Source organism: Misgurnus anguillicaudatus, chromosome 7, assembly GCF_027580225.2.
Source record: "Misgurnus anguillicaudatus chromosome 7, ASM2758022v2, whole genome shotgun sequence".
Lineage (NCBI taxonomy): Eukaryota > Metazoa > Chordata > Actinopteri > Cypriniformes > Cobitidae > Misgurnus > Misgurnus anguillicaudatus.
This window is the reverse complement of record NC_073343.2, coordinates 37,970,961-37,985,816: the sequence shown is the minus strand read 5'-3', so window position 1 is coordinate 37,985,816 and position 14,856 is coordinate 37,970,961. Positions and strand designations below refer to the sequence as shown.

At 35.3% G+C, this 14,856-nt stretch overlaps 2 protein-coding genes across 6 annotated transcripts in view; one reads left to right on the top strand and one right to left on the bottom strand.

Moving 5' to 3' along the window:
• The window catches only part of runx2a (RUNX family transcription factor 2a), a 55,922-nt gene that overhangs the window by 26,478 nt on the left and 14,588 nt on the right, over positions 1–14,856 (bottom strand). For all 3 annotated transcript variants that reach the window (XM_055171725.2, XM_055171724.2, XM_073869895.1), the window contains 2 exons: positions 6,607–6,854; positions 5,193–5,349 (listed from right to left, as the gene is read on the bottom strand). In XM_055171725.2, coding sequence (XP_055027700.1) covers positions 5,193–5,349; positions 6,607–6,854 — 405 coding nt within the window. The remainder of the gene's footprint in view (positions 1–5,192; positions 5,350–6,606; positions 6,855–14,856) is intronic.
• supt3h (SPT3 homolog, SAGA and STAGA complex component) overlaps positions 6,750–14,856 on the top strand; it is a 111,968-nt gene continuing 103,861 nt past the window's right edge. For 2 of the 3 annotated variants that reach the window (XM_055171728.2, XM_055171726.2), the window contains exons 1-2: positions 6,750–6,889; positions 12,475–12,581. In XM_055171728.2, the coding sequence (XP_055027703.2) occupies positions 6,863–6,889; positions 12,475–12,581 (134 nt within the window). In that variant the 5' untranslated portion in view covers positions 6,750–6,862. Of the gene's footprint in view, positions 6,890–8,266; positions 8,408–12,474; positions 12,582–14,856 lie in introns of those variants that run through there. The other variant, XM_055171727.2, reaches the window with a different exon arrangement.

Here is a 14,856-nt window from a genome sequence, read left to right as displayed (position 1 = left end):
AATGCGGCGCATTCATTTCGCACGAGTCATTTGCATTTCTGACGGTGATGACTGTGGGATTTTATATGCGAGCGATTGAAAGGACAATAAAGGAAATAGCTCGAAAAATGACCCTTATTGAGCTCATTGGTCATCAGAAATCATAAATGAAATGATATTCGTCATCCAGTGAAGGATTGCGAATGTTATAACTAAAGACAACAGGACAATATACAGTTAAATGACTGACTATGTGATTAATTATAGATATTTTAGTTTTATGAGTCTATTATTACAGACAATCACAATGCATTATGGGATTGGGCAGTCAGTGCTAAACTCTTCCTCATGGTAACAGCTGCTTTTCAGATGCGGGGCCTTTCGGTCATCAAGCATGATTTATATAAACATAAAAGTTCAATGGCTTGTGTATATGATTGCTTACAAACCTCATGAAAGGTTATTGCTAAAAACGTCAATTTCTACAGTATTATTCACTAGCATGTCTGTATGAGATGATCGCATTCACTTAAATAGAAGTGTGCAGCTAAATATACAGGCGTAAGTGTATTTTATACGTTTTAAGGCGGGGTTCTGTGGTTGCCGATCTTTCACCTTATATGACCTTTAACTGAGCAACTGTGGCACTTTTACATTTAACATTCAACAATACGTTCATCCAAAAAGTGCATAAAGTTTGGGGTGACATTTTATCATCATTTTAATGCAAGATGTTTCATAATGTGTCACTTTAAATAAACACAGCCAGATAAAGAAGTAGCACGCTCTGTCAGTAGCGACAGGAAACATTGAGATACTTCTAATGAGAGAATATGTGCAGTGTAATGTGTAAAGTATGCTGTGAGCTGTGATCCATCAGTAAGAATAATACAGGAAGAAGTGGGTGGCTGACACAGATCTGAAGTCAGCTACACTTGGCTTGGCTTACAGCCTGTATCAGACCGCCTGTCGTCCCAACAGCTAACTATGACTGGCTAAGTTTTGCTATAAGGAGAGCTTTCACAACAAATACAGGGTGACCAAAATATACTTGTTAAGCATCTATAGAGTTGCCTTTGCTAACACTAAAATGTGTTGACGGTAAAGTGTAGAATAAACTGTTAAAGGGCACCTATTATGGCCTTTTCACAAAATGTAATATAAGTCTCAGGTGTGCCCAGAATGCATCAGTGAAGTTTCAGATCAAAATGCCTCACAGATCATTTATTATAGCATGTCTAAAATGCCCTTATTTGGGTGGGAGCAAAACGCGCTGTTTTAATGTCTGTTCCTTTAAATGCAAATGAGCTACAGCGCCTCACTCCCTTACAAACAGACAGTAAGCACCTTCAGTTAAAATAGATCTGATTAATACAGTCTGAGACAATAAGACAGAGTACAACTCTCTAAGGGTGGAAACTATGCTAATCTAGGGCTGTAAGTGGGCGGGGCTTTATCAGTGTGACCTCACATTGATTAGAGAACCAAAAGAGCATGTGTAATGAAATCGCTTTTCGCAACAAAAAAAGGGTGGTTGTGTTCATACACTGCCAACAAACATTATGACCAAACACCAAAGTGGATTTTGCATAATACAACTTTGGAAGTTAGTTATATTTATAAATATTAGTTTTGTAGCAAAACCACGGTTATTTTCTAGTAACCTTGGTTTAACTATAGTAACTATAGTAGTTAATTTTTGTAAGGGTGATATGTTCAAATATAAATAAACATATTATGACGTTACATATTATTAAGAAAAATTGAGTGGTGTTGTTAGCCTAATCAGTCTCACAAAATTATGTACCTATAGTCACGTCATTTTTTTGATTCTTTTTTTGTGATACTGTCACAGATTTCCGTGTTTTTTCGTAATCGTATCACGGTTTCTGTTTATTGTCTCGTATATGTTACTCAACTGCTTTTCCTATTTTCAAACTATTTTCACTTCGGTTTAGGGTTAGATTTGGTGTAGGCGTTAGGATGTCACTTTAAGTATTGATTTATACTATTTTTTCTGATTTATTTTTTTTATTTTCTAAATTTAAAAAAAATGTTGCCTGGCGTTTAGGGTTAGAGTTGGGTTTAGGTAAGGATGTCATTTTATGTAAACCTTACCCTAAACCGAAGCGAAAATGGTAAGAAAATAGGACAAAACAGTTGAGTAACCAATACGTGACAATGACACATAAACAAAAATTTGTGATACAATCACGAAAAAATGCAAAAATTCGTGACAGTATCACGAAATAGAAATAAAAAATTAAGTGACTATAGGTACATCATTTCGTGTGACTGCTCTATGTTAGCCTATGCTTCCCTTTTTTTATTTAGATTTAATTTTATTTAGATCATCACACTTCTGCTCTTTATTATTGTCAATTATTTTTAGTGACACAAATTTGTGGATACATTTTTTACCTGAGTTTAATAGTTAAACATGGTTATTATTACTGTTGTGAAACCATGGTTTTGCCAAAAGTAATCAATACACCAAAAAAAAAACATTGTTACCACAAAATAAAAGTGGTAAAGTTTCGTAATCACATTCATAAAACACCATGTTTTACAGATTTTGACACTTCTCATATACATGCATTGTGTTGAACTGCCACCTCCAAATTTATTTCTTATCCTCACAGTCTTGTAAAAGTCATTATTCTCTCCCACAGGAATCCAGCCATAAGCCCCCAAATGTGCATCTGTGAGCAGCCAGAAGACCCACCCAGACCCATCACAGTGACTTAATACAACACACACACATAACACGGCCCTGCCCAACTTCTTACCACTTCACTAACCCTGCATCTGCCATCTATCTAATGCAACTAAAAATATCTACATCCCATACAACACTGGCTTATTCAGAAGCAGTTTCTCTTCTAAATGGTTTCATAAATGTAAAGTCTCGCACAAGTAAAACTTCTGATCAAAACTCCACCCATTTCCATGCTCCTGGCATAAACCTGCACTTCTGACCTTGCCAAACCTCCACTATTCACAAGAATAAGGGCACAGTACAACTATGAGTGTGTTTCTCTAAAAATGAAATGTTAAATGCATTATGCATTATGCCTTAGGAAACTTTATTTGTTGTGGTAATTCAAGTAGCGCTATATTTTCTGAACTGTAATTTGTTTGATTGTGGTCGATCTTATTCTAATCTTTCTCATCATGCGCCGTATCGTTTTCCATATTTAATTTCCTAACACTGCGCTATCTTCTCCCAAACTTCCTCCCTGAGATCTCGTGTCACAGATAGTAGAAATTTAAGCCTGCAAAGGTGTGGGTCTCAATGAGGGCCAAAGCCCTGTTCAGTGTGACAGCTGTGAAGAGATAACACACACACACACACACACACACGTGTTGGCATATGTGGTTTCGGGGACAATTCCATAGACGCAATGCATTTTATACTGTACAAACTGTATTCCCCTAACCTACTCCAGTCCCACCATCACAAAAAACAGCTTGCAGTCTTTAATCTATTAAAAATTACCATTTAGTATGTTTTTAAGGCATTCAGTTTACGGGGACACTTCCTGTTTATAGCATAATAAACATGTCATTATAAAATATTCATGTCACTATAAACCACATATACCAACCCACACACACAATAAGCGTGTTGTATGCGATTAGAGATATGCAACATTGCAAGATTGCATTGAGATCAATGGATGCAAGATCAACACATATTCACATCCACTGGGACAGATGAGGAATGTATCAGGTACAGTCACTGCACAAATAAAACACAGATATATAGAACCGACCTAATAAACAGGCCAGTTCTGTCTGGATCTATGTAGACGTACAGTAATATTACTCTTAATCCCCTATAGTGCCATCTGACACTACTGACAACCTCAACAATAACTGATTTATGATTATTCAAACAAGTTTATATTTATGTTTTTGGCAGGCACTTTAATCCAAGAGATTTGAACCCACAACCTTTGCAATGCTCAACTGCACTATAGTTGTTTTTTATATTTGCAATTTTGCATTTGGCAGACACTTTAATCCAAAGTGACTAACACTGGATTCAAGGTTTACATTTTATCAGTATGAGTATTCCCTGGGAATCAAACCCATGACTCTTACCCAACCTCTACTAACTGAGCTCCAGCATATTTTTTGTAAAATAGCATTAGTAGTTATTGTGTCAGATAAATTGTTCTTGACTAATATGTTTTTGCAATGGCTGCTCCTGATGCCCTTGGTGATAAAGTGTAAAGACTAAAGTGTCTCACTCCCCAAACAACATCAGAGCAGTTTTAACCGTTTTCATCATGTTTTTAGTTCTAAGGTCACAGGCACATGTGAGGGATTCCCTGCCGCACACGTATGGTCTTTATTTCAAGTGCCTGCACGGATTACGAGGGCAAGTCTAGACCGCACGCCCGGCTCGAGTATACGCAGCCTACAGCACCAGACAAGCTTCTCGTCTGATCTCACTGCCTGTCCACATTCTCTTCAAAGGCCTGCGCCCTGAATGGCTTCTTCCGACTGGATCACACGAGCGGGATTTCTTCTTTCACAATAATTGCAACCGTATCAAAAGAAGCATTCATCTGCAGATGACCTGTAAGCTCATATTCACAAGCTAATGATTTCTCTTAGGTGCCTTGGATTTATGAAACAAAATATATTGCATGGTAATGGTCACGAATATGCATACCACTGTAACTTTAGGTATACTTAAATCACAGCTGTTTTTAGTACAAATCCTTTCTCTTTTTTGTCAGTATGGATGATCCAAATTGGATACTTGTGGAAAACAATTGTGCTGACGTCGTTCACTTTAATTACATTTTCTAGGAGCGTAGAATCCTAAAATGCATGCATGAATTTTGCAGAAGCTTTTGTGAGTTTGCTTTAATGGTAATCGAAACCATGATCTTAGTGTTGCTAACACCATGCTTAAAAAGTTACAGGCATGTTGTATAGTAATGCATACTGTATGTAATGCAATTTTGCATTGGGAAATTTATAGAAACTAACACAGAAGTAAGGTATGGTCTTAAATTATTCTGTAGTAAATATATTTTTTCTGGTTAAATGCGATTCACAGTCAATTGAGATCCACCACTTGCAGAATGTCATTTATTGTAAACTAGATGTCTCATGTAATTTTTTACCCGTGTTTAGTGTTCAGCCAAAGCAAACCAGCCAGTCGAGTGGTGAATAAATAAAATTAAAGCACCAACCTCTTCCACTCCTGCCAACAAATCTCAGGTCGTTGAAACGTGCCACCTGATTCTTCATGACAGCAGAGGCGTTTCGAAGCTCTGCAGAGTAATTCTCATCGTTTCCGGCCATCACGGTCACTACGGTGCCATCAGTAACATCTCCCAGAGCAACAACCTGACCAGAAAGAGAACACTCTGTAATTCTGTCTCGCTCTAATTTACACCTGATGTGTATACATATACTGTTTCATACTAAAGAAAACAAACCTGTGCTCTTTATTATAGTAAAATCAAAATGAAGCAAGACCACTGGCATGAGATATATTAACTCAATTAAATACTACACAGATATATCACCTAACAAAAGCCAGACTGTTGAATATTTAAATTGAATATTTTACTGAAAATGGTTAGAAACATCTGGTGACTTTCAAAATGAAATTATCTGCATGTCCACTTTAACTTCATATTCACATCAGTACTTTATTGTTGATTCAGCAATAAACAAAACTCACTGAGATAAATGTATTAAGTAACACACTAAAAGAAGGAGGAAAATAGATTTATTCATTTGCAAGTCTTTATATTATATATCACTGTAAATACATTTGCTTATTAGCAAAATGTTATATAAAATTTGTTATTATTTTTATTTGAATTTTATATATTTTGTTTAAGAAGTAATGGTAACATTGTAAAACCACTGGTTGTTTAAAAGGGCATGGTAATTATTTTTTGGTGTATTACAATTGGAACGTAATATTTTTAGAAAAAAAAATAATAATAATTACAACTAAATAAAAATAAATAAACAACTATAATATATAAATATATAGTATATATAACAAGCCTCGAATTAATGAGTTCAATCACAAAACAATGTTGAGCAGAAGAGTTATGAACTCTAAAATATAGCTTTCATGTTTATCATAAACAGTTATCTTTCATTAAGCAAACTTATTTTAAAATCACCTTTACTGTGAGTTATTTTAAAACTGTCTATCAAAGTGCATCTGTTTATATAAAATAATGTGGTTATATTATTAATAGCTGTGTGTTATTTAGGACACCTGATGAAACATGCATGTGTGTGTCTCTATGAATAGCTTCAATCTATCGGATTTCAACATTGCGGGATTTCTCATTTTAAGCTCGAACTCCCGTTAACTGCATAAACATTTATAGCTACGCATAGCCTACAAACAATACAATTATTATTATTTATAAAAATAATTTATAATCAGATGTTATTGATAAAACAATCCTTGTTGACACTTTATAAATAATTTTAATTCATCAATAATTCAGTAAAAAAGATTATTACGAATAAAACAGAGCATGATATATATTAAAAAGTAAATGTCATATAATATTTTTATATAAATATGCTACACAAAATTTTAAATGAATCCGGATCTAAACTGTCTCTTACCTTAAACGCAACCGGGAGAGTTTTGTTACACCTCCAGTGAGACGGCAGCACTGAGCACAGAAAGTTGGGGCTGTCGGTCCGGACGAGTTCGGCAGGGTGGTCCGCGATGATCTCCACCATGGTTCGGTTGTCGTGTTGTCTGAGTCTCGGCACCGCTGCGTTCTGCTCCTGCTGCGCATCGCTCATCTTCCCCGCCACCGGCTGAAGGCTGCTGGACGGCGGACTGAACCTGCGGCTGGTGCTGGGATCTACCGGAATGCGCATCACAACAATGTCAGCAAAGGTAAGAATAACTTCAAACCTTCCCTAAAGTAGGGAATAATGTCAGAAACAAGTGTGGATTTCTATGTAAAGTCCGTTAGGGAGTGAAATGCCCCTTTCCGTAAACGAAAAAGTTGCCTAAAAGTTGGTTCTTCTCAGGCGTTACGCGCAGTGGTTAAGCGCGCTCGTACAGGTGAATCTATTTGGCATAAACGCACAAAATCTCCTGTTATTGCTTGTTAGAAACACGCACATAATTTACGAGCTTTTGCTTCTCCACGCTTGAAGATTTCTGTAGAAAACTTCAAAGTCCGGTGTAACCACGAGTCTTTGCGCATTACGCACGGCGAGAAAACGTGCCACGATACGAACAAAAAAAGTAAGTAAAGAAAGTTAAACAGCAATGCGCCTAATTCAACTTTACAAAAGTCTCTAAGGCTCTTCTTTTTCTCGTGTAAGGGTTAAAAAAGGTGACTCCAAAGGTTGTGGTTAGATGTATGAAGGCGATGGAAAGCCGCAGTGTTTGGTCTCGTTGTGTGGTTTGTCTTAGGAGGCAGGGACTTAGCTGCTCAGGTTTTTTGTGGTTTATATATATATGCAGAAGCAGGAGGATTATTATGCTGATGAGTCTTGAGCACGTCATGTCTCAAAACAGTAGTTCATGTTCACATCATCAAAATAAACGAGCAATTCAGAAGTTTGGTATCTTTTAGTAAGTTTTGTATCTTTTTGGGTCCGTACTCGAATTAATCCAGGAAATGATACACAAGGACCTTTTGCCAAAATATGCATCAGCCACAGATCCTCATTTGTGATTTATCTATTAAATATAAATGATTTCCTTATAAACGAAGACAGATTAAGGTTAAGGGAAGTTTAAAAACATTATACCTTTTGGCAATAAAGTTAGGAGATACAAAGGATTTAAAAGGCTCATAAAGAGGGATAAACATAACGCATTTATCTCTGACACACAAAGAAAACAAGCTCTCAATATCTGACTCATTTCCTATTTGTGTGGACAGACAAAGAGCTCGAGTCTGTGCAAAAGTTAATACTATGTACAAGATCAGACAAAACAGCAACAGCACAGCAGCCAATATTAAAGACCATAAACAAGTGTGAAATCTTTTTAAGATGTAGGCTATACTTTATTATTTTTTTATACTAGTTTGTTAAAATGTTTTATTTTAAAACAGTATGTTAATATTTTTGAGATTTTTAAAAGGCGTATTATTTGTTTATGTATATTTAATATATTTAAATATAATTTAAAAAAATCATATTGCTCTATTGGTGGCGCTATACGTTTAATTTCGTATGTTACTGTGCGACGAGATTGATTGAAGAACTACAAACATCGCTCGTGCTCTTTTGAATATCTTTAGCGGTATAACTCGTAAAAACTCCAAAACCCATAATCACTTGCGGCACAACTGTGTGACGTCATAGAGTCCCGCCCGGAACAGCGTGTTTACATGAGAGAAAAGTCTCCGGCACTTTTAAAAGAGCAAATGCGGACGGCACTTATTATACAGAGGTAAACATGTTCACTTTTTAAAACCTGTCCGGTTAAATCTCAGTACTAGTCATGTATTTGTTTAGTCTCATAGTCCACATATATAAAAAGCTCAGTTTGTTCAGTTCATGTCACTGTTTATGCTTGTATCATAGAAAGCGTGTTACATATAGACACATTTACAAACATCATGATGCTTTTTGTGTTGACAGATATTTTATCTGAAGCACGAAATAGTTCATTTGTATCTCTGTGATTCATTTAAGTTGATTCATTGATTGGATTCTTTAAAATCCAATGCTAGTGTTAGTTATAATAATTATAATAAATATGGTGATGAATAAGTAAAGCTTTTCTTATAATTCACTTTATGTGCATGCTTTATGTTTGCAAGCACATTACTATAACAATATTTTACTAATTTAGAAGTTCAGACTTCAGACATTAAATGCTTTTAAATGCTTTATGTAGCATATCTATAGAAATGTATATATGTATGTTGTAGGGTTTGTCAATGCATTTTTACACGATAAAACTGAATTTAAAATTGAAAACATATTTGCACATTTATTTACATGTCAAGTCTCATTTTACCCCATGTGCATTGTTTGTAAAAACACTTTGAGCTCTCTGGCACTTTGAAAGACTGTAGGAAAAGTAAGAGTCTGACTCTGTTTAAATTTACAAAGACACAAAAATGGAGATTTGAGCCATTTCTCCTCCCACTTACATGTCCAGCAGGCTTTAATCCACACATTTCGGTGTGAGAGAAATGGATTCTGTATGATTGAGGACTCGGCCTGTGTGTGGCGTCGCTCTGAGGACGTGGAGGGAAATAAAACTTTGAATGGCTCTGAATCGTATTTGCCACTTCATTACAGCCTCAAGAAAGACACGCTATTAAGTTACATTTCCTGCTTCGGTGGCTCCGAGCGCCAAGTATGTTTCTTATTTTCCCCCCCCCCCAGTTATGATGATCGACTGTAAATTTATGAGACAGCTGAGTTGGGGTAATTGTAATTAATGAAAAATATAGTCGAATTTATATTGAAACAGCATGCGGCGGAAGGTTGGATTGGAGCGTCTGGGTAAAAAATAAATAAACGTGCTGGAGGTCTTTGAATGCTGATATTTGTGAGGTTTCTTTCACAATAGTAAAAGTGTTCATAAAAAGATCTTTATTTTTGTCTCTACGTACGTGCATAAGACTACTGCTCTTGGCAAACTTAAACACAGAACGCTGCGTCCGTGGCCGGGACTAAATGACTAAATTAACTAGGCGTCTGTAGAAAAGAAAAGACGTGGAAGCGAAGCTACATAAAAGTCTTGACTATTTAATTACATAGAGGAAAATGCAATAAATAGAATAGCTCCCTTTTTCTGTTCTTTCAAAGCCCTTTGCATGTTGAAGTAATCTTGATTCATTTGCCACATCTGAATTCATTTTGCCCAGTATGGCGACCATCTGCATGCGCAAGTCAAAACTTTCATCCAACAGAGGGGGCGAAAGCAGGAGAAGATTTTACTCCGGGATGTATTTATTAAAGTGAAAGGCTCTGCTTTTTGTTTTGGTGACACGTTCAGTTTCATGTTCCCTAGAGAAGAATTGGTCTGATTTAAGCAAATTTTCTGTTTTTACTTTCTTTAATCTTTTATTACTTTATTCTGTGCAACAAAATTAAACATTTTATAAAAAATTTGCAGTTTATTTCGTTACATCGCCAAAATCACTCTTTAAACAGGCCAAGACGGCATTCGAAAGCTTTGCCCTTTTGTGTTTCACAGCAAAAAGTCAACAATATGAGAGTGAGTAAATAATGACATAATTTTCATATACACTGCGGATGAACTAACCCTTAAATGAACTGTGAACAGTATAATGACAAACTACTTCAAAGTTAATAGGGATTAGCTTTTATCTGTCTAAGAAAGACCATCCACCTGTGAGATTTGACAGTCTGATGGTTTGGTTTGCTGTTGGAAGCTTGTGGTTTCAGATTCACTCAAGCCAGCAGATGTGCTTAAAATCCAAAGAGGTGAAGTTTTTTTTTTTTAAATAACTCTGTTGGGCCGTGACAACTCACCTGGCAGTGCTTCCAGATGGAAATCACTGCACGCCCGACAATGGGCGCATTTGAATTTTACAAGCTCCATTTCCAGGGATATATCAGCATCCTGGTAATTAGTTTTCTTTGTATTGGAGGAAGTCTAACTGCAATCTGTGCAGATAGCTGTGAAATGAATGTTAACTGCTCACAGTACAAGCGCTTAGAATTTATTTAGTACACCTGCTCGTAATTAGCAAGTAATAATGCGGTTTGTGATATTTCAGAAGGTGGCTGACAGCTAGAGGTAGATTTGTGATAATTAAAGTCATGCAATCCCAGCATACTTTCTGCATATTTTGGCCCCTTTGTGACATATTTACGTTTATGCATTTTATACAGAGCTTTATGCATATTGTTCGCTTGCGTGAGCCTTTCTAAACTACATTTAAATGCATGCGACATGGGTCGGTTAAGTTTTAAGTGCAGATTCTGAATATGCACATATATCAGAAATACTGCACATATAGATGTGTTGATACTGTGCAGCTGTATTTTAAAATCTACATCTTTGTAAATGAAATGATGGATTTGTGTTTGCTATCTGTGGAACCTGGCATAGACTAAAGTGCATCATTTGAATTGGACAAAAAATAGACTTTACTGATGATAATACTGATTTTGTGTTTTCTTAACATATTGTTTTATTTAAAATGAGGATGCAAATTGCAAGATATTATTAGATGCACTGTAAAAAAATCTTTGCTGCCTTCAATTTTTAAGTTTAATCAACTTGGATTTAGGGATGCTTAACGATTAATCACGATTAATCTATAGCAGAATAAAAGTTTTTGTTTACATTATATGTGTGTGTGAACTGTGTATAATAACTTTGTATAAATAAATGCACACACATGCATGTATATATATTTAAGAAATATACATTTTATATATTTATGTATAATTTATATTATATATAAATACTTAATTTAATATATATATATATATATTTTTCTTAAAATTATACATGCATGTGTGCATATTTATATATGCATAATTATTTGTCACAGTTTACACACATATATGATGTAAACAAAAACTTTTATTCTGCTGTAGATTAATCGCAATTAATCGTTAAGCATCCCTACTTGGATTCATTTTTACTTACTATAATTTATCTTGACTAGTTAAAATTTATAAAATATAGTTGAAATAAGTCAACTTCATTTTATAAGTTGTAGAAAGTAATTTGAAATGACTTGCAAATCTGAGTAAATAAAAAAAAATGAAAAGCAAAGTATGGATTAAATACAGAATGGCATATACGAAACTTATTTTGTCTCATGCATTCTTCCACATTAAAAAAAAAAAAATTCATCCATTCTATCAAAATGTGCATGTAAATACTATTTATACTGATATTGTTAGGGTCTATTTTCAATTCATTGTCTGTACCAATCTTTGAGTCTAGCTGAGTGATTCACAAAATCATTTAGACATTGAAAAGGATGTCAGAGTTTTACTATAACATTTGTAATGTTTATGTGGAACTGCTTCCATGTTCATTTATTCAGCATCTAAAAAACTTGAACCTACCCACTTATAAATCTTGATGATGAAACAAAACTTTGTGTCCATTTGTCAACTACTCAGGATGTTTGTGAAACACAAGAAAATAACAAACTTCAAACACATTTGACAGTCTCTTTGATCTCAGCAATCATTTATCAACAATAATATCTGAATTTAACCAGCCGCCATGCAAAAAATAACCAGCGCTTTCATTTGATGTTTAACTTTACAATCAGTAACTATATATAATTAATTTTCACCGCGTCTCGTCCTCTCGGAATCTATCTCGGCCTGACTTTCTAAGCAGTGATTCGGGTTCAGTGTGTTCATGATACGGACATGTGGCGTGATTTTTCCCTCTTTGACGGTCGATGCGTCCGGAAGCGTTTTCTTTGTGAAGTGGTTTTATAATTGCTCGTGCTTTGATGCGACACACAGTGATGTGAGCGTTGTGTGTGTTGTGTGTAACAGATGAGCAACAGTACTGCGAGCCCCATGGCAGCCAGCTCCAGCAGCACCACGGCCGGACGGGGAACCGGAAGAGCCACCAGCTTCATTCCGGAGCTCCAGAGCATGATGTGAGTTTTCCTTTAATCCTGCCTGAAGTCATTTTGACAACTCTAATTTGTTTCGTCCTTTATAAATGGTCTGGTGGATTTACCGTGGTACAGTGATATTAATAGCTTCAGTGGTACTTTGAAATATTTTTTCCATAGTAGTGATTAATTGCCAGTGAATGGATGTGTTTGGATGTGTGTGTCTGTGAATAGTAGTGTGTGTGTGCCTACTGAACTATATTTCAAAAGTGAACGAAACCGCCTTTTGGGATGTCCTCATTTGTAAAAATGCAATAAATATATAGTAAATAAAGTTGAAGTTTTCGGTTAGGGTTAGGTTATAGTATTTGTATTTAGTGCTCTATAAAAACATTATAAAATTAAAATGTATTTATTTTAAGAAATGAAATGTAACAGTTGCTTTTCCGAAATAGAACCTGGATAATAAAATATTAAATAATACAATAATAAACCTCAATGATGTGTGCGGTTGACACATTCGACTTCCAGAGGACGCAGCAAAAATCCTGGCCAGGACAAGTCGGGATAAATGGTTGTGTGTGTATTGGCCTTCAGTCAGTTTACTATCAGATCCACCTTAGTGTCTCTAGTGTTTATATGATACACCTTTGAACTGATCATTGGAGAACTGATATTCAAAACATAAAATTTTTAACAAATGTCAGCTGGTCGAACCTTAGTGCAAACATTTTGCTCATCACTATTACAAAGCACCATTAAAGGAGACAACAACCCCAAACCAATTGGTTTATATTTACCCCCGCAGAGCTGCAGCAATGTCACTTTATGGTTTATTGAAGTATCAATTAACACTTATTGTCTTGTATGTGAGAAAATAAACCACATCAGTGCTTGCGGTTTTGCTGATATATTTCGGCACGCGACTGCTTTTTTATCAAAATCGAAAACTGTACGTGTAGTTGATCTTGGATGAATAATATTAGTCTAAATCTATAATGCAAGCATCCACGTCTACAAAACTGCTTTACTTAAAGCACAAAGGACTCATAAAGTAAATTTACATGGCGATCCATTGACTTCACTCCAACAGAGCGTTTGCGGTTTGACCTAGTGAGATGTTCTTTAGGAAAGCCACAATTAAATTCATCCTGTCGACCTGCTTTGAATTCCATCTGAGGAGTCCTACAAACTCATGCAAATCTCGTGTTTACCTCACGTGGGCTAATGGAAACTACAGACGCACTCGGAAATGAACGTCATCTTTTGTTAAAAAAATGTAAAGGTCTTCCTTTTTGTTTGTAGTCTGTGTTTGTTTGTAGTCAAAGCTCGAGACAAAACGTGACCAACAAAGGGTTTATTGAAATTTAATTTTGCATAAAATGAGCCTATTTTGGGACCATTATTCTTTACATTACTTTCATGACATTTAAGCCCTTCCCCAATTCTTATTGTTGTAACGTAAAATAATCTTTTATTGCTGTAATGCAGTAATACCTCCCCCTAAAAATAGATTTATTTTCTTTCTGCTAAATTTCTATTTATTTTTTATTTCAAGACAAAATGACACGCACAATTGTTTTGTGTTATGCTATTTAACTCATTATGTGGTATTCTAACTAGAGCTGTCACAATTATGAAATTTAGCTGATGGTTAATTGTGACGATTATGATGATTAATTGCCAGTTTTATTGCTTTGACATTTCATTTTCATATTTTTTTTGTTTGTTCATGAAAAAATCTTCACAAATTGTTGTGATTATTTAAATTAAATCTTTTGCAAGGTTTACCTGGCAGTAAATATTAATACACATAACACATATTTAAAAAAAATCTGATACTGTCTTGTTTATACAGGTGCTGCAGCTCCCCCTTGTGTTTTTTAGAGAGATGTTCAATCATTGCGGTGATCTGAAATCATCGCGATAAGGTCAAACAATCGCGATGAGAGTGAGACGATTATTTAATCATTGTGACAGCCCTAATTTTAACACATTACTTGTCATTTTACATTGATTTGTGCTTAAATAAATAAAAGGGACAACACAAGATATGTAAGGAATAATTGACAACGGGCCATTGAATTATAAGAAAATAATGCACACCAAGGTGGTAATGCGGCATGACGTGAAGCGGAGTGCCGTTACACCGCAGGTGTGCATTATTTTCAAATAATTCAAAGGACCGGAGTCAATTATTCCGCTTATACCACGGTTACCACAAACATTGCTCTGGTGCCTATTTTTAAGACATTTGAAAAATTAGGTGTGCGGTTTACAGAAAAATAATAAACACCCATAGAACATTTCTCAGCCA